The 27,217-nt window shown below is 31.7% G+C and overlaps 1 protein-coding gene across 1 annotated transcript in view; it reads left to right on the top strand.

Annotated features, from left to right (window-relative positions):
• Positions 1-27,217, top strand: part of LOC143052008 (uncharacterized) — a 69,823-nt gene that overhangs the window by 19,915 nt on the left and 22,691 nt on the right. Inside the window, exons 5-8 of the mRNA XM_076224981.1 lie at positions 6,453-6,695; positions 7,163-7,651; positions 9,864-9,970; positions 23,600-24,053. Of these exons, the coding sequence (XP_076081096.1) occupies positions 6,453-6,695; positions 7,163-7,651; positions 9,864-9,970; positions 23,600-24,053 (1,293 nt within the window). The remainder of the gene's footprint in view (positions 1-6,452; positions 6,696-7,162; positions 7,652-9,863; positions 9,971-23,599; positions 24,054-27,217) is intronic.

The following is a 27,217-nucleotide window of genomic DNA, read 5'->3' on the forward strand; positions in this document are numbered from 1 at the left end:
AAGGCATGTGACGTCAATATCATTCTTACTTGTTCCCCTTACAAGGCATGTGACATTAATATCATTCTTACTTGTTCCTCTCACAAGGCATGTGACATCAATATCATTCTTACTTGTTCCCCTTACAAGGCATGTGACATTAATATCATTCTTACTTGTTCCTCTCACAAGGCATGTGACGTCAATATCATTCTTACTTGTTCCTCTTAAAAGGCATGTGCTGGTAGACGTTTCGTCCCCAAGGGTATCACAAGCCCAGTAGCCAACATTTCGGTGTTGACATGAATATCAAACATGTGGTTACTTTTTAAATTTCCTGTTTACAAAACTCTGAATTTTTTCGAAAAACTAAGGATTTTCTTATTCCAGGCATAGATTACCTTAGCCGTATTTGGCACAATTTTTTTGGAATTTTGGATCCTCAATGCTCTTCAACTTTGTATTTGTTTGGCTTTATAAAATTTTCGATTTGAGCGTCACTGATGAGTCTTATGTAGACGAAACGCGCGTCTGGCGTACTAAATCATATTCCTGGTACTTTTGATAACATCAATATCGTTTTTACTTGTTCTCTCACAAGGCATGTGATGTCAATATCCTTTTAAGCTCACCTGACCTTTTTAGCCATCACTTGGCGTCCGTTGTCCCTCGTCCGTCGTCCTTAAACTTTTACAAAAATCTTCTCCTCTGAAACTACTGTGCCAAATCTAACCAAACATGGCAAAAATCATTATTAGGGTATCTAGTTTAAAAATTGTGTCCGGTGACCTGGCCAACCTACAATGGTGGCCACCGTGGCTAAAAATAGAACATAGGGATAGAATGCCGTTTTTGGCTTTTGACTCAAAAACCAAAGCATTTAGAGCAAATCTGACTGGGATTAAATTGTTTATGAAGTCAAGATCTATCTGCACTGAAATTTTAAGATGAATCGGACAACCCGTTGTAAGGTTGCTGCCCCTGAACTGGTAATTTTAAGGAAATTTTGCTGTTTTTGTTTGTTACCTCGAATATTATTATAGATAGAGATAAACTGCAAACAGCAAAAATGTTCAGCAAAGTAAGATTTTCAAATAAGTCAACAGGACCAAAATGGTCAGTTGACCCTTTAGGAGTTATTGCCCTTTATAGTCATTTTTAACCATTTTTCATAAATCTTAGTTATCTTTTACAAAAATCGTCCTCTGAAACTACTGGGCCAAATTAAATCAAACTTGGCCACAATCATTATTGGGGTATCCAGTTTGAAAATTGTGTCCGGTGACCCAGCCAACCAACCAAGATGGTTGCCATGGCTAAACATAGAACATAGGGGTAAAATGCAGTTTTTGGCTTATTACTCAAAAACCAAAGCATTTAGAGCAAATCTGACAGTGATTGTTATTGTTTATCAGGTCAAGATCTATCTGCTCTAAAATTTCCAGATGATTTGGACAGCCTGTTATTGGGTTGCTGCCCCGCAATTAGTAATTTGAAGGACATTTTGCCGTTTTTTGTTGTTATCTTGAATATAATTATAGATAGAGATACTGTAAACAGCAATAATGAGAAGCAAAATAAGACCAAAAAATAAGCCAACATGACCATAATGGTCAATTGACCTCCGTAGCAGTTATTGCCCTTAATAGTTAATTTTCAACAATTTTCATAAAATTTGTAAATTTTTCCTAACATTTTTCATTGAAACTACTGGACCAATCATTATAGATAGAGATAATTGTAAGCAGCAAGAATGTTCAGTAAAGGAAGATCTACAAACACATCATCATCACCAAAACACAATTTTGTCATGAATCCATCTGTGTCCTTTGTTGAATATTCACATAGACCAAGGTATGGAAGCGCATATGGTACACCCCATGTAAAGTTATTTTGTTGCAAATAAGTCGGAACTGATAGTTATGTTGTGTGTAATAAGCTGGAATCAAATCATCGTGTGGAGTCAACTTGTCGGAATGATGAAGAAAAAATTGCATTACAATGTCGACTTGTTAGAATAAATGTATTGACAAAGTAACAAGAAGTCGACATGTTGATTTCATGAGATTGCTGCTGTCAGTTTAAAAAGTTTATTTTTCTGTTACACGCAACATTTGAATCATAGTTTTTCTCTAGCTGCTTTGTCTTAAGCTTGATCTAGAATGTTTTATACAGAAACTCTAAATTATTTTTAGTTCACAAATAATGTTCATGTCAAAATCCAATAAAATGTGATATTACTTTTCTTTATCACAGAAATGCATTCAAGCAATTGTGCACGTCTTTCATCACTTTTACGCTCTTGTCACATGATTTCGTGTTTGTGCATTTTTGGAGAGGAGTAGGGCACAACAAGTCATAAGTTTTTTTTGTATTTTATAGGATAAAATACAATTAGATGTAAAAAAAAAGTTGGTCTGTTAAAATTATATTTTCGGTCTGGTAAAGCTAGGTTGTTTACCAGATCGAATGTCCTGTAAAAATAAAATTCATTCGTGTAGTATGTAACATTATTTACGTTACTTCGTCACATTATTCACATCCAATTTAATGAAAAATATATAACTATAGAATAATGTCTATCAAGAATTGATGTTTATTGATGAACATATGATTGTTTATATTATCATGCACTGATCGTAAATAAGGTATAAGTCATATTATTTTGATCAATGCAATAAGATTGGACAGTATGCTTTCATTTCCTTGTCTAAAGGAGATACGAACATTTTTTGTCCCAAGTACAACCATACTTTCCCGAGAGTATTGCCACAGTGGGATATAGCTGATCTGCCTAAGAAAAGTAAATGGAAACTTCAACCAGATCAAAAAGCATAAAACAGCCAAAGGCCACCCATTGGTCTCTAACACAGCGAGAAAATCCCACACCTAGAGGCTGCTTCAGCTGGCCCATAAACTTTAATGTATATAAGCATTTTTGCGCCTGTCCCAAGTCAGGAGCCTCTGGCCTTTGTTAGTATTGTATTGTTTAAATTTTAGTTTCTTGTGTACAATTTGAAAATTAGTATGGCGTTCATTATCACTGAACTAGTATATATTTGTTTAGGAGCCAGCTGAAGGATGCCTCCGGGTGCGGTAATTTCTCGCTACATTGAAGACCTATTGGTGACCTTCTGCTGTTGTTTTTTCTATGGTCAGGTTGTTGTTTCTTTGACACATTCCCCATTTCCATTCTCAATTTTAAGTTCAGCGAAAATGGACGTCTTACTAAAATAAACTATCAGTATTCACAAAGTGTGGAATAATAAAATAAATTTAATAAATGGACAGTATATTCTATGGTCGGGTTGTTGTCTCTTTGACACATTCCCCATTTCCATTCTCAATTTTATTATGTAGAATATTACGTAATTACGTATTGAAAGGTTTCTTGGCAAATACAAACTGATGGACGCCACTAGTGGATTAATAATTGTTCTCATGGCCGTTTGGTGAGATTTGTGCTCTATCTGCAATTTTATGTTTAATGTTTTTAATGGACTTTTTGTCTTTTTATGTTGACTCTAATGCGAATAAGGGGAAGTTGAAATGCTGAAAACCAGCCATCGGCTCAACTTGATTATACAGAATAAGTAGTTTTTTGGCATATTAATGCATTGACACATAGACGGATAGACACATTGACCAGTTGACCTATTAAAAAATCGACATATTAATCAAGTGACATATTAAAACATTGACAGATCATCATCAACTGACAAATCAACACATAAACAGATTCATACATCAACACATTGCCATATCGACATACTGACAGATTAGAAAAAAACCAAACTCATACTTCGACTCATTGACATATTGAAACACTGACAAATCAACACATTAACGGACTCATACATCAACTTTTGATATATCAACACATTGACAGATCAACACATTAAAATATGCATTTATCAACACATTGACACATTGACACACTGACATTTCAACACATTAAAAGACACGCACATCGACACATAGACATATTGACATACTGACAAAACAACACATTAACAGGCTACTATGTCAACATTGGACATATTGACACACTGACAGATTTAACACATTAACACATTTATGTATCAACACATTGACATATTGATACACTGACATATCAACATATTAACAGACTCATACATCAGCACATAGATATATTGACACACTGACTGCTTTAATACATTAACAGTTTCATATCAACTCATTGACATATCGATACATTTACAGATCAACATATAAACAGATTTCTGCATCAACACATTGATATATTGACACAATTACAGATCAACATATCACTTGACTCAAACGTCAACACAATGACATATTAAAACACTGACAGATCAACACTTTAACACACATACATCATCACACGATGATAGATCAACACATGAACAGACACATTGACATATTCACACACTGACAGATCATTATTTTACCGGACTCAAACTTGAACAAATTGACATATCGACACACTGACATATAAACACTTTAACACACATATATATCACCACGTTGATAAATCAACACATTGACAGGCTCATACATCAACACATTGACATATTGACACACTTACATATCAACATATAACCAGACGCAAACATCAACATATTGCCATATTGACATACTAACATATCAACATATAACCAGACTCAAACATCAACACATTTACCTATTGACACACTAACATATCAACATATAACCAGGCTCAGACATCAACACATTGACATATTGACACACTTACATATCAACATATAACCAGACTCAAACATCAACACATTGACATATTGACATACTAATATATCAACATATAACCAGATTCAAACATCAACACATTGACATATTTACACACTTACATATCAACATATAACCAGACTCAAACATCAACACATTGACATATTGACACACTTACATATCAACATATAACCAGATTCATACATCAACACATTGACATATTGACACACTAACATATTAACATATAACCAGATTCAAACATCAACACATTGACATATTGACACACTGACATATCAACATATAACCAGATTCAAACATCAACACATTGATTTATTGACACACTGCCAGGTCAACACTTTAGCACACATACATCATCACGCTAATAGATCAACACATTGACAGACTCATGCATCAGCACATTGAATATTGACACACTGACATATCAACATATTACCAGACTCAAACATCAACACATTGACATATTGACACACTGAGAGATCAACATCTTACCAGACTCAAACATCAACACATTGACACACTGACAGATCAACATATTACCAGACTCAAACATAAACACATTGGGAGATGAACACATCAACAGACTCATACATTGACACATTGACAGATCTACACATAAACAGACTGAAACATTTGCATATCGACAGATTTACACACTGACAAATCAACACATTAACAGACTAAAATATTCACACGTCGACATATTGACACATTGACAGGATCATACATCAATACATCAATACATAGACATATATACACTCTTGACATATTGAACCACAAACATATTGAACAACGCATACATTAACACATTAACATATTGACACACTGACAAATCAACACATTAACAGTCTCTAACATCCACAAGTTAACATTACGACACATTAACAGACTCAAACAGCAACACATTGGCATATTGACACACTGACAGATGAACACTATAACAGATTAATAAATCTACACATGACATATCAACACATCAACATATCAACACATTAACATACTAAAACATCTACACATTAATACATCGACATACTGACAAATCAACCCATTAACAGATTCAAACATCAACGCATTAACACACTGATATATCAATACCTTAACACTCATACATCGACACATAAACATATTGACACACTGACATATTTACTAAAATGTCAGACTCCTACATTCACCTTGACATATTGGCACACTAACAGATCAACAAATTAACAGATTCGTATATCAACATGTAGACATATCAACACACTTATAAATTAACACATTAACAGATAAATTCATCCACACAGAGATATCAACAAACTGACATTTTGACATATTGACACATTGACAGGATCATACATCAATACATAGACATATAGACACTCTTGACATATTGAACCACAAACATATTGAACAATGCATACATTAACACATAGATATATTGACACACTGAAATGTTAACACATTAAAATATTCATATATCAACACATTAACATATTAAAACACTAACAATTTAACACATTAACAGACTTCTACATCATTACACCAATAATTCAATACATAAACAGGCTAATACATCAACACATAGACATAAAGACATTCGGACATATTTAACACATTGACATATCGAAAAGATGACATATCAACATATTAACCAACAAATGAGGAGAAATTATATATGAGTGTGTGTATGGATACATTTTTTTTCACAACAGAAACACATCAAAACTTTCCATTTTTTTTTTTAGATTCCATCGGAAAAGGTCAACAGTCTGCCATGTTAAATCGTTTATATGGGAAGGGCAGCTATGAATCATTTGATATGAGATGTATGGTAACCGGCCAATTTTCTGTTGGGAAATCGACTCTTGTGAAGCTGTTAGCTGGAGAAATTATACCTGATGGTCGACACCCGACTGATGGGATTTCTCTGGTAGAAGGTCGCTGTGGCCTCGATGTTCAGACAAAAGAATGGATTCTTGTTGATCCAGGTGAGAAAGAGCACAAGTAGAATATCTGACCACATTAAAAAAATCTATTGCATGGACTGCCCTATCAGCAGACATGTTATAGTACTGATTTAAATAGTTTCTCATTGTAGCCATTTTTTTGTGCCTTCTATTCACGCTCCATATTAATTCAATATCAAATCTGATTTGTGTATGAAAATCTTGACATTTTACTAATCTTATTAGAAAGATGTTAAGGTTTTATATTTTGAAATTGAATTTAAATGTTAAAATTATTCAATGAATTAACATTATTTTCCATATTCAATAATGTCATCAATCAATCAGTCAAAAAATGACTCTTTAAAATGTCTTAATAGCATTATGTTACACCTGATAAGATTTCATTCTAATCTTAATTACTGATTTTTCTTACATTCTTCACTTCGTTTTGACAGCCTGCAGCCGATTTTGATTTGATTTGCCTGATGTATTAAATATAATTTCAGACTCTTTTAATGCCCTGGATGTTGTGTACAGTAAGGTTTTAATGTCCTCTCTGGAAGAAGAGGAGGAGAGTGAACTAACCAAAAAGTTCATCGAAGCTTCAAATACAAGCCCAACTGGTTATGCCAAAGCTACACTTTCCTCTTTGACCTCAGAACAGTCTGCAGCAGCACAATCTCTACCATCTACGAAATCCTCCAATGTGCCTCACACGGTAAAACAGATGGAAAAGAAAATGAGAACAAGAATGACAAAAGAAGAAATAAGAAAGAAAATGGAAAAGTTCCTCAAAAGTGGAAAGTATAAGATGAAAGTTGGACGTCTTATCTTCTGGGATTTTGGTGGACAATATGTTTATCTAACAACACATCAGACCTTCATGACGTTCCGGGCATTGTTTCTTGTAGTATTTGATGGGAGCAAAGATTTGCATGAACAGGTCCCTGATGTGATGTGTTTTCCAGGGCAGCACATGACGCCAACGCCAGCAGGTAATTCGCATGTTATTTACACTCAGATAATGAAAACATTATTTATCAAAGATACCAGTTTTGAATTTTTGTACGTCGGAAAGTGCTTTAGATTTGGAATGAGTAAATTCTCACAAAAAAGGAGCTGGTGATTTTATCATAAGCATGAACAGAGTGTTGCATTTATTGACAGACAACATTATATTTTTGCGGTCATATATTGGTATGAAGTTGGCGTCGTTGTCGTCGTCGGAAGACATATTGGTTTTTGCACAATAACTTAAGTTTAAGAAATGGATCTCTATGAAATATTACCATAAGGTTCAATACCACAAAAGGAAGGTTGGGTTTGATTTTGGGGGTTATGGTACCAAAATTTAAGGAAAAAGGGGCCAAAAATAAGCATTTTTGTAACTTTCAGACAATAACTTGTGTGTTAGTGTATGGATCTCTCTGACATTGTACCACAAGGTTCCATATCACAAAGGAAATGCTGGGATTGATATTGGGGGTAATTGCCTCAAAATTTTTGGAATTAGCGGCCAAAAAGTTTAAAAAAACATACATTTTTCTAGTTTCAGGACAATAACTTTGGGTAAGTGTATGGATCTTTCTGAAATTATACTACAAGGTTCTATATCACAAAGGGAAGGCTGGGTTTGAGTTTGGGGCAACTGCCCTAAATGTGTAGGAATTTGGGACCAAAAAGGACACAAAAAAACTTTTTTTCTAGTTTCCAGACAATAACTTGTGTTCAAGTGTATGGATCTCTCTAAATTTGTACTGCAAGGTATTATACCACAAAGGGAAGGCTGGGAGTTTGGGGTGATGAATCATAAGGGGTTCAAAAAATTTGGGGGGGGAGATTTTTTTTTCAGTTTATTTTTCTTTCATTTTTTTTTATTTTAAGTTGTTTATTTCTGATATATATATATATATAAAAGCAAATAATAATGATATGGCAGGAGATACACACCAAACAGGATATGTGAATTATTATAAAAAGTATTGTGCAATAGCAAGAAATTTTCAATTGCACAGTATTGCGCTATAGCAAGAATAGGTCAACTATATTTGGTGTATGGTAATATTTTATGATGTACATGTCAGTCTCCATGTATCATCTGACCTTGACCTTATTTTCATGGATCATTGATCAATGTTAAGTTTTCATGGTTAAGTTTGTTTCTTAGATACTATAAGCAATAGTTCGACTATATTTAATGCATAGATTGATTGTACGGTGTACATTTCTGCCTGGCATGGTTCGTCTGACCTTGACCTCCTTTTCATGGTTCATTGGTCAATGTTAAGTTTTCTAGGTCATATCTAGAAATTAACTGTTTACAAAACTTTTGAATTTTTAAAATACTAAGGCTTTTCTACCTCAGGAATAGATTACCTTGGGTGTATTTGGCAAAACTTTCAGGAATTTTGGTCCTCAATGCTCTTCAACCTCGTACTTCATTTGGCCTTTTTAACTTTTTTGGATTCGAGCGTCACTGATGAGTCCTTTGTAGACAGACTGGTCAACTACATTTAGTGAATTGAATGATTGTTAGGAGTACATGTATTTCTGTTTAGTTTATCTGACCTTGACCTCATTTTCTTGGATCATGCTAAGTTTTTTGTGATAGTTGTAGTAAAACTTTATATTTAGGACTATCAGCATAATATAAATGGTTAGTAAAGAAGGCGAGAAATTTCAGTGTGTGCACTATTGTTGTTATTCCTTAATTCTATTTTTGTTAAAACTTTGTATTAAATAGCAGCAAAAACAAATGTTATCCTTACTTGTGTCAAAATATGTTTATTTGTTGTAAAAGTATGTTAAGCAATGTATTGTCAAATTCACAATTAATGGCCTAGTCATTAAGCAATGTTAAAAACAATGTTTTCCTATAGAAAGTCAGATTGTTTTATAATGAGTAAACCAAAAAACATATTTAATGTTAGACTGTTTATATACTGATTTCTCAAAATATCTACTCAAAGACTAAAAATTGTAGTTTTGATGAAATTTTTCTTCATACACCATCCAGATTTATTTCCTTATATTTTATGCCTAAAAAAGTAAGTAGGGGAATGGAATTACTTGTTAAATTTGTTCATGAATTTGTATTCCATCTGCTTCCTTTGTTTAATATTCACATAGACCAAGGTGAGAGACACAGGCTCTTTAGAGACTCTAGTTTATACTTTTTTTATGACAGATTTTGATTTTATTTTGTAGTATTCTTGCAATATTGGGTCAATTCCATCCTGACCTATTGTAAGGTTGTATATGCAGGCATACCAAAAATCTTGTTTGTTGCCACTCACAAGGACAAAGTACCAATGGTGAGTGATCTTATGTTAGAAATATAGTAGTAAGTCATTGCCATTTGAAACACTTGAATAATGTGTAAAAACTGCTTGCCTAATGATAATATGCCCATATGTCTTAACTTGACCAAACTTCGTATAAAGCTACATTTTCGAAAGAACAAGATCTGATCCTAATTGATTTGTGGGTAATCAGGGATGATTCCAGGTGTTTTCAAATGGGTCCCTTGAACATCAAATTGGGAATTTTAATCCCAATTGGGATTTTTTTATGCATAAAATCTAAGACGAAATCATATCATTTTCTTGTAAAAACGGAAAATGTATATTAAGTTTAACCTCTTAGACTACACTGATTTAAGAAGTTATAACATTTTAAATAATTATGGATGGGCTACTGATTATGATATATATGATTCTGACCTCATAGATATGATCACCAGATTACTTGAAAGTTATTGGATTGGGACCAGGGAAGTGGTATTACATGAATATCATTGCACATGATGCACTAGTCCAAATAATTATGACGTCCTGAAAGGCTATTATATATTTTTTTCTTTGACGCCTTACTTGGACGTAACCTAAGCATATTACATATACATAATCATATATTCCAGCTAACATAAATCTATGGCAAGCCGTTTTACTATTTAATCAAATGTCAAGATATCTCGTGTAATATATAAGAGATTCCATTTGTTATATAAGATATCCCATTTAATATAAGATATCTTCTATAGTTTCCATTTACATAACTTGATAAGATGTCTTATATATTATATAAAATATCTCATAAGTTTATTAGAGATCTCTAAAAGTATATGAGATATCTTATAAATTTCTAATTTACAAGATATCTTTTATAATTTACAAGATATCTTTTATAATTTACAAGATATCTTATATAGTTGATAAGACATCTCATATAGTTTCTAAGATATCTTATATAGTTTATGGGATACCTTATAAAGAAAATTATATAAGATATCTTATATCTTAAATTTTATAAGATATATCATATACTTTTAAAGATATCTCCTAAAGTTATTAAGATATCTTTCATATAAGATATCTTATAAACAATATAGTTTATAAAATATCTTATATAGTTAATAAGATATCTCATATAGTTTATAAGATATCTTATAAATCTATAAGATATGTTATATAAATTATTAGATATCTCTTATATTTTATGAAATTATTTTAAAAATTTTAAATTTCCTAAACTTTTAAGTTTATAAGATATTTAATTTAATCTGTAAGATATTTCATATAATATCTTATAAGCTATACAAGATATCTTAATAAGTGTATAAGATATCTTGAAATTAAATTAAATAGAAAAATGGCTTGCCATATAAACCAGTGAAAAAAAATCATCCATTTGGTATTTTTTCAACAGGTCATCTTTATAAGTTTACCTTGATTAAAATGGATTTAAAATTGAACTTGTCCATTGTCATATTCAGAAAGACAATTCCAAAAGTTTATATACTTAAGGTTTATGTACCCTTCTGTAGACATTTTTGTACGAATTTTTCAAACCTCAATTGTATCAAAACTAAAGATATAATAAATAATAGAGATAGGCCATTTAGTACATGTTCCAAGGGGAAACTTGATGCAAAGCATTATTTTTTACTGTTTCATTGCATTTGATAGAACAAGAGGACTTTGTGGCAAATAAATCAAGATTTTTATAGAAAATCCACAGCTTTTAATACAGAGATTTTTGTTATAAAATTTCAAACATAAATTACTCACTTGATTTTCTATGATGTGCTAGTGTTTATTTTTTACAAAAAGTTCTAAGTAACCTGTAAATTCCAAAACACCTCGTGCTGAGTCACTGAAGTCGAGCGCACCCTAAAAGGTGTACTTGATTTTAGCCATATTTAAACTTGTCTTAACCAATAACTACATTTATAAACTTGTTTTAAGGAAATCAATGCTAGCACTGCATGCAATAATTCTATATCTATCAGTCATCAAATTGCAAAATATGAGAGTACAAGGATAAAGGCTGTGGATTTTCTATAAAAATCTTGATTTATTTACCACAAAGTCCTCTTTTTCTATTAAATGCAATGGAACAGTAAAAAATAATGCTTTGCATCAAGTTTCCCCTTGAAATATGTACAAAATGGCCTATCTCTATTATTCATTATATCTGTAGTTTTGATACAATTGAAGTTTGAAAAGTTCGTACAAAAATGGCTACAGAAGGGTACATAAACCTTAATAGATAAGATATTAAAAGCAACTGACCAGTGAACTTTAAAATTATTTGGAAAAATTGTAGATTTCATAAATAAATAAAAGAATATTTGAAATTAACTTGAAACGATTTATGCATGCACTGGAAAGTAATTCTCAAAAAGTTGATGGTATTCTAAAGAAGAAGAAAGGATCATTTCATAACTTTAGAAACAGTTCCATATTAACTGGTGACATATCGTATTTCATGAATGGTCTAATCATCAACATTATTTTTCCAAAACGCTCTAACTTTTGTCTTTTGATGAAATAGAGCAAAATATAAAATAATTTATTTTCATCAAATTATATAACCATGCAGCTCTTCTGGGCGATCTGCTTTTACGAGATCGGCGCCCATTAGAATGGATTTATCAATATTATTTCAAAATTTGAATTTGCTCTTAGCCGAGATCTGCTTTCACACCCCAACTTTGACAAACATGTTTTTGATCAACCTGCTGGGGGATCTACTTTAACGAGATCAAATAAATAATCCCATAACATTTTAATCAATTGAATCCGGCTGTTTAAATTGTTTACCACATGTTGACATAATCATAGATATCTATGACATAATCATGATAATCAAATCGTCCACTGAAGTCAAAATATAGGACACTTCATAAACATCTATACTTTGCCTATATTTTTCAACCTATAACGAATAACGTCCTAAGCTTTTTCGGAAATACCGATTTTTATTTCATTTTCATAAATTGGGAATTTATATTCACAAATATTTTTTTGGGGCCGCTAGTCGATTTCAGGGCCGCCAAGCGGCCCTAAACTATATAGTGGAATCATCCCTGCAGTAATAGACTTAAGATCAGATTACAGGGCCTATAACTAGAGTAGAATATATGAAGAAACATTTATAGATAAGAAAATGATATTGGTTAGCATTTGTATTAATATTCAATTTGATATATCTCATTATCATGGAGATTCTTTGCCGTGTCACTCTCGGTCATGGTCTAGTGATTTTAAACAATTGTTCAGTTTAAATGTTAAAGTTTGTATTTTCTTTGCCTTGTTACTCTCGGGCATGGTCTATTGACTATAACAATTGCTCAGTTTAAATGTTACAGTTTGTATTTTCTTTTTAAGTCAGTTTTATTTCAACAAATATGTTGACAATATGAAAGTTTAGAATTTAGTGGTACTGCACCATATGCACATCTTAACAATAAATGTCTCTTCAGTGATGTTAGAGGCCAACATATTTGAAATTCCAAAACCTAATACAAATGTTGATGAGTTTGTGAAATAAAAGATTGTGACAGGGAATGCATGAGGACGATTCATGATTTGTTTTAAAATAAGTTCAATTTTTATCAACAAAAAATTGAAATTAAACAATATCCTTATGTTCATGCAAATACCCTCTTGACCTGTTTTAGATTTATTGCCAACTTATTAATTGTGACTTATTTTGTTTACTTGAAGCAGGGGTTAAGAAATCCACTAGCCCGACGCCCGGGACTACAACATTTAGACTTCGGGCAACCAAAACTTGTAACCCCTTATGCCCGACGGACTAGTAACAAAAAATTCTTGGCGTTTCTGAAATAGAATGAAAAAAAAACCCTCATCACTTTTCTATTTTAGCCAATCAGATTCCAAGAATTTAAACTGATTTTGTACAAGTTTTAAAATAGAACAAATAACTCTGGATGGATCCCGTACTTTCAATATCGATGTGTCAATACAAGGGGTGGTATTGTACCTCCTTCTGATTAACTTATTGCAATATAAATGTGAATCCCTTTTAACAGCAGAAACCTGACTTTTGTCAGATATAAATTTGAAACATGTGCACATGTTATGGATGCCATTTTGTTTTTGTTTACATAATGTGAAGAAGCCTCCCGAACCATGAACTAAACATTACAGTGAGTTGCTTGTAGGTGTTATGGTAAAATTTTACCTATAGCTCAACCTGTTTTTAAAATTGTCAACACAATAGGGACATTTAAATTGACCAGTTGGTATTGTTAGATTTAAATCTACCTTGATGCTACCTGTAAAAAAATTTATTCACCTAACCAAAAGTTTCAGCATGCTTATTTCCTGAACTTTTTTTTACCTAGGATTATTCTATTGAGAAATTTTTATTTTACTGTCATTCAAAATCTTATGAGTGATCAAGCCAAACAAGAATGACTATATCATATATTTTATTTTCTTGCAGTTACATGTAATTTAAAATTGCATGACCTAAAATGCACTACATTTCATCTAAATGTTTGCATAGCCACTACTAGCAGTGTTTAATACCCTAAATAATCCAGTCGTAATATTTCACTCACTTTAATGAAACCTCAAAATCATATTTGAATAAACAATTTCATTAATTTATTTACACTAATATTTGACATCTCATCCAGAATTCCAATGATTTTAAATAATTCCCAATTTTATTCATTTTTCACTACTTCACTAGATTTTTTTCTAAATCCATAGTATAAATTCTGATTAACTTCCAATTATATACATCCTAATTTAACAGGTGCAGAATCTATACATAATTCAGAATCATTTCCATTACTATATTCCAAATAGTTATCCTCACTTATATTTTGTAATATTTTATTTATATTTTTACTATATGAGCCAGTCCATGCGAAAAGGTACAAAAAGTCCTTTTGGTAAACTTTACAGGACACGTTATCAAAGTTTGTTATAGTATTTTTCAAAAACGATTTTATCCGAAAAAAATTACATTAATGTAAACATTCATAAGATTGTCAATTCTATCCCGAATTTGTCAACTAAAACAGAAAAAGACGTAGAAATATCTGAATTTTTGGTATTTGAGCAAGTGTAAAATCATTTGTTCCCCGGACTAATGCTATACCGACCAGAAACTTAAAAATTTACGACACTACAGAGACAAAAGTCAATAATTTCCGTCAGTTCTACAGGTTTAAAGAAAGTAAGACAACATTAAAACACGAGGGAAAATACAAAAACTATGACATCTTGTGTTTTAGAAATTGAAATTTAAGTTAAGTTAAGTTATTTAATATTATTTAAATCAACCTTAGTTGCACGGGATTCGAACCGTTGCCCGGTTTGATTACATTGATATCCGCATCGTAAGAGGGAGCCTTATCCCCACTGCTACCGGGGTTAACATTATCAATTGGCAAATCAAGCCATTTAAACTGTACTTTGAAAATTATTGAAATATATGAATTAGTTCACTATAAATCTTGATAAAACTACGGGGGGGGGGGTCCCAACACTTGCAGGTGCGTGTAGCTCACAGCTTGATGATATGAGGAAAAGTAAATGTGTTTTATAAATCTCAAGTCTACTACCAATAATTATGCACACTTTTTAGATTTTCGTAAATTTTTCGTTTTTGTACCTTTTCGCATGGACTGGCTCATATAGGTGATATCGGCGAGAGTACCAAGCAAAGCCTATGTATAGTAAATGAGTGATTTCGCCATAACTTTTTAAAAAAACAACATATTTTAGATGTGTTTTTTGCAAACTAGGAGTTTTGATAGCTGCCGAATCCATTTGAAACTTCAAATCGTTGCTAAAATATTTGGAATATGGACTTTTTGCTGATTGGTGTATGGTTGCTAAGGGGATAATTTTAGTTGCTAGGGATAATTATATGTCAAAATTTGCATTAAATTATAACGTTGGATATGAAGTATTATAAGTATTTCGATATTTCATTGCTTTTTGGCAATTTCAATTTTTTTGTTTTTTTTTTTGTGATTTTGAAAATGATATGAGCCAGTCCATGCGAAAAGGTACAAAAAGTCCTTTTGGTAAACTTTACAGGACACGTTATCAAAGTTTGTTATAGTATTTTTCAAAAAAAAAATTACATTAATGTAAACATTCATAAGATTGTCAATTCTATCCCGAATTTGTCAACTAAAACAGAAAAAGACGTAGAAATATCTGAATTTTTGGTATTTGAGCAAGTGTAAAATCATTTGTTCCCCGGACTAATGCTATACCGACCAGAAACTTAAAAAATTACGACACTACAGAGACAAAAGTCAATAATTTCCGTCAGTTCTACAGGTTTAAAGAAAGTAAGACAACATTAAAACACGAGGGAAAATACAAAAACTATGACATCTTGTGTTTTAGAAATTGAAATTTAAGTTAAGTTAAGTTATTTAATATTATTTAAATCAACCTTAGTTGCACGGGATTCGAACCGTTGCCCGGTTTGATTACATTGATATCCGCATCGTAAGCGGGAGCCTTATCCCCACTGCTACCGGGGTTAACATTATCAACTGGCAAATCAAGCCATTTAAACTGTACTTTGAAAATTATTGAAATATGTGAATTAGTTCACTATAAATCTTGATAAAACTACGGGGGGGGGGGGGGGGGGGTCCCAACACATGCAGGTGCGTGTAGCTCACAGCTTGATGATATGAGGAAAAGTAAATGTGTTTTATAAATCTCAAGTCTACTACCAATAATTATGCACACTTTTTAGATTTTCGTAAATTTTTCGTTTTTGTACCTTTTCGCATGGACTGGCTCATATATCACCTGATTTTAATATATCCACAGTAAACATTTTATTTCATTTCCTATAATAAATTTCCAAATCAAACAATATTTGATTCAGAATTTTACAATGACTATTTCCAATTTCACATTCACTTAAAACATTTCCTCATGTTAGGAATATTTTAGAATATTTTACTTTTATTTTTCACTTTATCACTAGATTAGACTATATCCACTGCATTACTTCAACATTTATTTCATTTCCTTTAATAATTTCCAAATCAAACAATATTTGATTCAGAATTTTATAATGACTATTTCCAATTTCACATTCACTTTTAAAAAACATTTCCTCACGTTAGGAATATTTTAGAATATTTTACTTTTATTTTTCACTTTATCACTAGATTAGACTATATCCACTGCATTACTTCAACATTTTATTTCATTTCCTATAATAATTTCCAAATCAAACAATATTTGATTCAGAATTTTATAATGACTATTTCCAATTTCACATTCACTTTTAAAAAACATTTCCTCACGTTAGGAATATTTTAGAATATTTTACTTTTATTTTTCACTTTATCACTAGATTAGACTATATCCACTGCATTACTTTAACATTTTATTTCATTTCCAAGATCCCATTTAAATAGGGATTCATCTTAAATTTGTAATAGATCCCAAAATTAATAATGAATATTTCAAAAATCACATTTAGAGCCACAGAAACATGTTGGATGAACTCACACTATATCTCCTACTTGAATTCCAGTTTTGAAATCTTTAAATCTTTGATATAACTAAATCCCATCGTATGAAAAATTGAATTCCTTTCGTGAACACAGCATTTTATGCACAAAACTCCCACTAATATTATAATAGATTTCAAATAAAAAACACAGCAAGGTATACTCCAAAATTATTTCGAATTTTATATGTACAACATCATATGTAAGCCCCACAAAACGGTTTGAATGAATTATTTCCTCCTTGATGTCCTTCATGACAATAAAATCTTGAAAGAAACACATCACATTTTAAGAAGCAAAATTGCTATAAAAAGTCTGAGTAGTGAATTCAAATAAAATAAATCCAATATTGTATGCACAATGACACCAAAAGATTTAAAACATTGCAAATAATAATCCAAAATGAGAATCTTGAAGGGTCATGTGAAGAAAAAAACAACATATCCCTCTGAAAATTTGAACTGTAAACACCCTGAACAGCTATTTCTTGTTTCACTGGCAGCTGGACAATACTATGTATAAGGGTTCGAATTTTAAAGAAGCATTTTGGTGTAAAAACAGTTTAAATTTTCAAACATAGTAATAAATATTTATTTTAATCTTTTACTGATTTAGAATTTTAGGTAAAAAATAAATAAATCAAATATATCAGGGATTTAAAACAATGAAAACCAAATTATTTTCTTCCCTATCAATTTTTAATAGAATAATCCTAGGTAAGAAAATCTTCAGGAAAAAAGCATGCTGAAACTTTGGGTTAGGTGAATAAAAATCTGTACAGGTAGAATCAAGGTATATTTAAATCTAACAATACCAACTGGTCAATTTAAATGTCCCTATTGTGTTGACAATTTTAAAAACAGGTTGAGCTATAGGTAAAATTTTACCATAACACCTACAAGCAACTCACTGTAACAGTCTTCAGAAAACTTAACCTTGATGCAATAATATTTCATCAATCATGATTATCTTCATTGATATTCAAATGAATTCGATTTGAAGAAATAAAATTTATAACGAATACAGTTTCAGTTTAGAGACTGTGTTCAGGTTGTAATCTATTTATAGCCTACAAATAGCCTACCTGTGATAAATGTAAATATGGACATTACTGTACTTGGTTAATAAAACAATTATAAAAGACCCAAACTATGGATGATGAATTTATTCACATAAATATGTGAGGTCATTTAATTAATTTTAATAATATATAATTTTAAAACTAAAAAAAAATATGAGTATTACGTAATTAACCAGCTGATAATTCTTTAACAAAAACATGATGATGTTATTGTATCTGATAAAAAAAACCTCCAATCATTTAACATACCCATGTATTATATAGCAGTGGTCAAAGACTTGTATCATCTCCAGATTTGGTCAACTCATTAGATCAGAATATTCAGTGAATATTCAATTATCGATTAATTGAATATATATGCTAAAGGAATATTTTTTGAGTATCATGTTTGCAAAAATCTACTGTACAATGGATACGAATTGTTAAGTTTATAGAAATCATTGTTATTGCAGCAAACTCTGAATTTGTAGGGCATTCTAGGGCTAGCAGGTCAGTTTTGTTGGGCTAGTAGTTCTTCCAACAGGGCTAGTAAAATTCTGCTACCAATTAGCCCTGGGCAAGTGAGCTATAACAAAATTTCTAAACCCCTGAAATTACAATGAGAGTTGTTTAACTATTAACAATCAAGTGATACAATCTTCCACATGCGAAAGTCTTTTAGGAATTAAAATTGACCCTTCCCTCACATGGACAAACCAAATTGATGTGATCTGCTCAAAAATATCATTTAGACTATATCTACTATTAAAGATTAAAAAATTTCTAAATCTAGACTGCAGAAAATTATTCTATATTGGTTTTATCTTGCCACTAATTGATTATTGTTGTTAAGTGTGGAGTAGTTGTAGCAGTGGGGATAATAAAATTACAAAAGAGAGCTGCTAGATTAATACTAGAAACCGACCCTTTTGCTCCTTCTTCGCCCTTATTCAAACACTTAAACTGGTTGACAGTTGAACAGAGAATAAAATATCACAAGTTTGTGATGACATTTAAGTGCATTAAAAATGATGCCCCATCATATCCAACAGAGAAGTTTCATTATGTTTCAGGCAGAAATACATATCCCTTGAGAAATTCTGTTCAAGGAAAGCTCATACTCCCTAAACCGAAAACAGAATTGTTCAAAATCTTTTTTACGTATTCGAGACCATTCTTGTGGAACAATTTGCCAATACCGTGAAGAAATATTACAAATGTTAATTCTTTCAAATACAACATTTATAACAGATCATTTATTGAAATCAATCTAGCTGTATAAATAATATTAAAAACTGATTATGTCATCATGTTTATTTATTCATCACATTTTATCAAGTTGTATTGAACATTATTATCATACTTGACTTTTTGGGATACGATTGCTGTCAAGCAATCTGTAGACTTTTACCATTGACCCTATGATACACTCCCTCACGTCATTCGTTTTATTCTAAACATTCAGCAACATCTCAGATTCTTATGATTGTCTTGCTTTAAAAGGTAAAAACAAGCAAAACAATTGAACATAAACAACTTTCCTGTAATGTTTTACTCATAATCTTCATGTGTGATATTTTCCTTGACTTATATGCGTGTTTTTAACAATACGGAAAATCAGAATTAAACAGTATTTATATTTAGTGTTTTTATAAATCTAGAAACACGTCAGAGGGAATTCCCAAATTTTGATAACTTGCGAGAGTTCTCTGAAAGCCGATCGATAATTCTATTTCTGTCACAAGAACTGAAGTGGAGTATTTCTATATTTTACCGTTATGAAACTGATATTTGATACTGTACTCTCATAAAGAAATGGAGAACCATTCATCATATCATTTAATAAACGTTCTTGTTCCAAATCGCAAGTCGCGGTTTGTTTATGTATTAATGCCCATGCGTGGTCTCACTAATTAGAGACAAAAAGAATTGTAGAGACAAAAAGCGTCAAGAAGCGACAAGAAGAATAATATTAGCAACAAGAAACTATTTATCGACAAGAAAACATTTTTTTATTTATATTTATACTTATTCGAAATAAATATTAAAAAGATATGCAAAAGAAAACAATTTCAACGACAGGAAAATTAATTTTGATAGGGAAAAAAATTAAACTTGTAAATCTAATTCAGTTGCTACATTTATTTACATGATATTTTATATAAGGTATCACAGGAAGTATTACCTTTACCCTGTCGTTTTATGGTATTACTTTTACTTGTGTTTTAGAACAATAATATATTTTGATTTTTATTTGTTTTTAAAACTATTTTTGTACAATATATAATTAACTTGCAAAATGCATTATTTGTGCATAATTGTCCAGAAAATACATACACAAATTGTGAAATACAAATTAAGAACTGAAATCAAACAAGAGGAAAACATAACTAAAACGTGAATATTTTTCATCATTTTATTTAGTGTATTGTCTCATTTAACGATATTTATCATGTTTATGCATATAGATTGAAGATTAAAGGAAACTGATGACAATCTTGAGTTTTCAACAGTCAGGTGTTCACTATTCGGTACAATAATTGTATATTCTGGTGCATGTAATAGATGAAGGTGTTAATGGATGTTATTGTAGCAATTAAACAAAGGACACGCACCTAGTTAATCTCATTTGATGCTCTGAATTGTGTATTACCTTAGAGTGAAGCCACAGCTAATGTTGGTCCTATCAGGAAAAATTAATTGTACAGTTAGGAAGGAAATAATATTTCATGGTTTTTTTTTATTAAATCCTTCAAAAGGAAGGTGACAAATCTTTGTTTTTATTTTCATTTTATAGCGTTTACATTTCCTTTGCTCTTACACATGTTTAATTTCTTCATATAAAAAGTACACAATCTCTTCCTCGAAATTTTTTTATTTCTTCTTCTTTCAATATAATCCTAAAAAAATATTTTGATGTATGTGATAACAAAATGTATTCTTGTCGCTAAATAGCTTCTTGTTGCTTTTTGTCACTAATTTTTTTTCTTCTTGTCGCTTCTTGACGATTTTTGTCGCTAATTAGTGAGACCCCACATGCGTGTAGTTTTCCTGATTTCAAGGGGTATCAGATTGAGTGATTCCCCGCTTCATTGATTAATTTGAAACTCATGGGATTCTTTATATGTCTGTCTGCATATGGAGGGCTATTGTTGTTGCACAATTTTAAATCATATGCATAATTTAAATTAAAATAAATGTTTCATCGTAAAAATTTCCTATAACACCCCTTCAACAGAAATGGAATCTTCCATATTATAGTTTCGAGTTGTCTCCCTTTTCGAAGTATTGGTCAAGAAGAATTAACTCGTTAATGCCGATAAACGTCGTATTATATTAAGAACGATCTCAATGTAAACAGAGGAGTGTGTACGGAAAGGAGTCATGCCATCTGACCCAAAGGAACTTCAATAACTAAAGAGTAAGAAATGGGGTTCCTCCTAAACTGGTCCGCCGTTCTATATATAGCTTCGCACCGAAGGTCAGTGTAACGATAAGTGAACACAACAGGGGTCCAGTTTAGGGTTCCTCCTAGAATTACGGTGATAAGATACGGAAGCAAGTTAACTCGTACCGCGGCATTGGAACCAAAAAAGTTAACTTGTACTACTGGGAAGTCGTAACATTCAGAAAAATATATTAAAAAATATGTTTTATGGGTTTCTGTTTGTAAACTTAATAGAAATAAAGTTGAATTACTTGAATTTTACACAGGAGTTAAATGAAAACTTAGACAAAAATAAAGAATGTGTTAAAGCATTAATGTTTTCACTGATCTTTCAAACTAGAACATAGGCGGATCCAGCCCCCCCCCCTTTTTTCGTGGAAAAAAATTGGTTGATTATAAAGGGAATCATTGAAGCATGACTGGAGCGAGCCCCCTCTTAGGTCAGTCAGCGGGCTCCCCCTTAGGAAAAGTTCTGGATCCGCCACTGTAGAACTTAATCCAGAGGAAAGTTAAAACATTGCTTTAACTGTACTTTATTAAAATTGAACATGTTGAATATATATATATCCAATTTAAGTTAATTAAAGCTGTAATCCATGATCACAAATTGAATGCTATGTTTACAATTGTTGAAAGCCATGTGCTTTTTTTGTGGGGAAAATGCGGACCCCCTTAACAGGAATCAGTTACATTTCATTGTTATTTATAGACAGTAAAAATAATTTTGGCAATCATTTTGACTAACTGCTAAGATTTAATTATTCATGAAAAATTTTCTTCGGGTGAAACTGTTAATACTTTAATTATCTACATCTGCCACAGTATTTTCTATCCAATATACAAGGAACATTAGCTACAAATTGGTCATTGTACTTTCAAATTATATACATTTTACAGACTTAAGAGGTATTGGGTGAAAGTAACGTATATTATGTATATTCATCATTTAACACCATTTGAATGCATTTAAATAAGTTGGTACGAGTTAGCAATGGTACGAGTTTGCATTGGTACAAGTTTTTTTTAGTGGTACGAGTTTACAATGGTACAGGATAACTATAATTTGATAAAACACAATAAGTACATGGCTCATACACTTGTAACGGGGATTGGCTATTCTTTAAGTTGAGTGACTATTCAGATTGTTACATTTTGCATGTGCAGTTGAATTAGTTTAGAGATTAATACTATCCAGCTGTACCAGGGTTACTGGCCAAAAATGCTTGAGACTCCCGCATGTTCATATTATTTTGCGGCAGTATTCTTGGATCTATTTTTTTCCTCTTTGATCTTTTCAATTTTGGCCAAATCTCATGCATTTGTTTAATGAAAATTTGGCAGAACTGCTATAATGTGTCAATGAAAACTATGGCAATTGTATCCCTCAGAGCATTCTGCTCTTTGATTATACTAATGTATGCAATGTATATGTTTGCATTTTGTTTGATTTTTCATGATGAGGGCCTCAGGGAAGATTAGCTAATTGTGTAACTCGCTTAAAATAAAGTATTGTTGTTGTTGTTGTTATTCCACCATTGAAGATGCATTTAAATCACCAGGTGTGTGATACAGTATCTGTACAGTGTATTATTCTGTCAACTTTTTATATTTAACAGGAGAATATTGAGACCAGACGTGCTGAGCTTTACAGAGGAATTGAGGAGTTGTTTAAAGACCACGTGGGTAAACATCATCTGGTCCTTAGACCTCTAATATTTGTCAATGCCAAAGATCAAGCCGACCGAGAAATAGGAGTTCTGAAGAAAACAATAACAGAACTTACATTCGACCACCCATGCTGGGGTGAAAGAATGCCCAATGCTTGTGTTCCACTAGAGCTAGAGATCGCTGAACTAGTGGCAGAAGGAAAACAAATAATGTCATTGGCTGAAGTTAAAGAATTAAATGCTATCAGCGAGGTGTCTGTCCTGTCCCCTGAGCAGTTGACTGATTTCCTACATTTTCATCATTCGCTGGGGAAGATTGTTTATTTCGATACCCCCCAGCTGAGAGATAATGTAATGATCAATCCTCTTCTTATGGTGGAAGTTATGAGATCTTTTATCACAGGTGCGTATGTATTTTCATTGTGTAGTGAATATATATATTGCAGGTAAAAATGTTCCAATATCCAAAAAATGTTTACCTACCTTTTATTAGAGCGTGACAGACTGTTTGATAATATCCTATACTAATATTTATGTTGGTATGTGAAACTTTTATGTAATATATTAGTAAAAAGATTAATATTTTTTTTATCCACAGTGTTAAAAATTGTGAAATGCATGCAATTTTTTTAACATATTTCTGAATGAAAATGTTGTTTTTTAATTGGTGATGTACAGCAGCAGGCAACGGAGGAGTTTACTTAGATACTTAGATCAAATTTGAATTCCGTGGCGTCACTTTTATTATACTAGAGTTATGTCCCTTTAATTTATAAATGGATAAATTGCTGATTTTTTTTGTTTCCATTTCCTTACTTAAGCTTGCCTCAACCAGGGACTTTCTATACTAACAGGACTCGTCTTTATTGATTTTAACTGATTACTCAGCCGCCTGTTTAAAGCTACCACCCAACAATAAACTTAGTTCTGATATACAATGCTAGTATATATTTGCGTACTTCACAGTACATTGTAATTGTATAATTATTATTAGCTGTATATATAAAATCTAATTAATAGCGATTTAAGATGACAAAAAATATAAGATTTTTAAAGAATGATGAATTATTTAACTGAGACGTATCGTTTTGAAGAACACCCCAGTTGTGTAAAATTGTTACCATATCACACAAGATGGCAGCCACTGAAAATTCAACGAACAAATTCCTCAAAGTTTAAAGATCAATATTTAAAAGACGAGAAATCTTTTGAAAAACATGAAAAGCAGTTTGCAATGACAAAATGTATAAAATTTCATAAAAACCATTTTTTGTTAAACTTGAATATATAGTTTATTTGTAGTTATGTAAAGTACTTCATAAATGTGAAATGATTTGCTATAAAGTCACGTGACATTAGCTACGGCCGAGATCAGTCTGATAATGTGTATAGATATCGTTATAAGTGACTAGTCCCGTTAGTATAGAAAGTCCCTGCCTCAACCAAACTTTATGAATTCTATACAAAATGCTTATTACCACAAAACAAAGATCAAGTTTGAATTTTGGTGCCTTCCCTCTTACCATTCTAGAGTTATGCTTCTTAGAAATGGAAACAATGCAGAATATTTCGTTTCTGTTCTCTTTCTAAAGGTTACTTCATCAAAATTTTATGAAACTTAAATATAATATATTTTTTTTCAATTTAAACTGAAACTGATATTTATTTAGTATAAAGGTATCGGTATAACTATAGAATTACATGGTTTCAAAATATAAGATATATTTTAACAATGCTAAAAAACTTTGAGAATGCAAGTAGTTCTATCTCGTTATGAGTTGATTATCAACACAATTATGTTTTGAGACAATGTGTAGTTTTTATATATTTAAACTGAATGTCTTATACTAGGCTTTTTATAGAAGGTGAATGTAGACGTGGTTAGTGTGACATTAAGTTTCACTAAACTAATATACATTATTGTTTAGGGCCCAGCTGATGCACCCCTAGGGTTGTGAGATTTTTTCGATGTGTTGGTGGCCTTTGACTGTTTTCTGCATTTTGGTCAGGTAGTTGTCTCTTTAGCGCATTCCATGTTTTTATTTTCAATTTTGTTGCAGGATCAATACATTTTGACCACAAATGGCACACAATTGCAAAATAGTATAAGTGCCCATATTGATGCCTAGTGTTACAAATTATTCATTGGTTCCCATTTTTGAAATATTTGTCAAAAGATACAACAAGTTTTATACACAGATTTAAATGAAACTTGTATTTTGATGGAAGATATCCTGGATTAATCACTTGTCACAAGTACTTTCTATTTATATTAGGGAACAAATTTCATCCGGAAATCTGAACCTCACCAATAGAGCAGACATTCCTGCTAAATTAAACCAATAGTTCCAAACCGTGAAGTTGAAAGTAATTTTTACAAACACCATCACGAGTTGGTTGACTGTTATGAAATTTCACAGATGATAACGGATTATGTCGTATCTATGGCAATGTCAGTTTATGCGTTTCAATGTCCTTCTGGTATATTTCGCTCCTGTTTTATAATATCATATTTGTCTGTTTGTGTTTTTCTTTTTTAGCCATGGCGATGTCAGTTTATGAGTTGAATGTCCCTCTGGTATATCTCGCCCCTATTTTATAATATTATATTTGTCTGTTTGTCTTTTTTTTTTTAAGGCTTGGAGATGTCTGTTTATGAGTTTTAATGTTCCTCTAGTATATTTTGCCCTATTTTATAATATCATATTTGTCTGTTTGTCTTTTTCTTTTTAAGCCATGGCGATGTCAGTTTATGAGTTTCAATGTGCCTCTGGTATATTTCGCTCCTGTTTTATAATATCATATTTGTCTGTTTGTCTTTTCTTTTTTAGCCTTGGCTATGTCAGTTTATGAGTTTGAATGTCCCTCTGGTATATTTCGCCCCTATTTTATAAATATCATATTTCATGTATTTGTCAAGGAAAAATAATCACATTCAGTGTGTTTAACATCAAAGTCTTCTTTATATATACGATCACAGCTTGGGAACGTACCTCAAAACTAATAAATTACCCACCGAAAAGGATCACAGCTTGGGAGCTTACCTCAAAATTAATAAATTACCCACCGAAAAGGATCACAGCTTGGGAACTTACCTCAAAACTAATAAATTACCCACCCCAAAGGATCACAGCTTGGAAACTTACCTCAAAACTAGTAAATAACCCACCGAAAAGGATCACAGCTTGGGAACTTACCTCAAAACTAATAAATTACCCACCCAAAAGGATCACAGCTTGGGAACTTACCTCAAAACTAATAAATTACCCACCCAAAAGGATTACAGCTTTGGAACTGACCTCAAAACTAATAAATTACCCGCCGAAAAGGATCACAGCTTGGGAACTTACCTCAAAACTAATAAATTACCCACCAAAAAGGATCACAGCTTGGGAACTTACCTCAAAACTAGTAAAATACCTATCGAAAAGGATCACAGCTTGGGAACTTACCTCAAAACTAATAAATTACCCACCGAAAAGGATCACAGCTTGGGAACTAACCTCAAAACTAATAAATTACCCACCCAAAAGGAATGTATTTAATCAAGGTAATCAAGGTAATAAA

Source organism: Mytilus galloprovincialis, chromosome 11 (assembly GCF_965363235.1).
Source record: "Mytilus galloprovincialis chromosome 11, xbMytGall1.hap1.1, whole genome shotgun sequence".
NCBI lineage: Eukaryota > Metazoa > Mollusca > Bivalvia > Mytilida > Mytilidae > Mytilus > Mytilus galloprovincialis.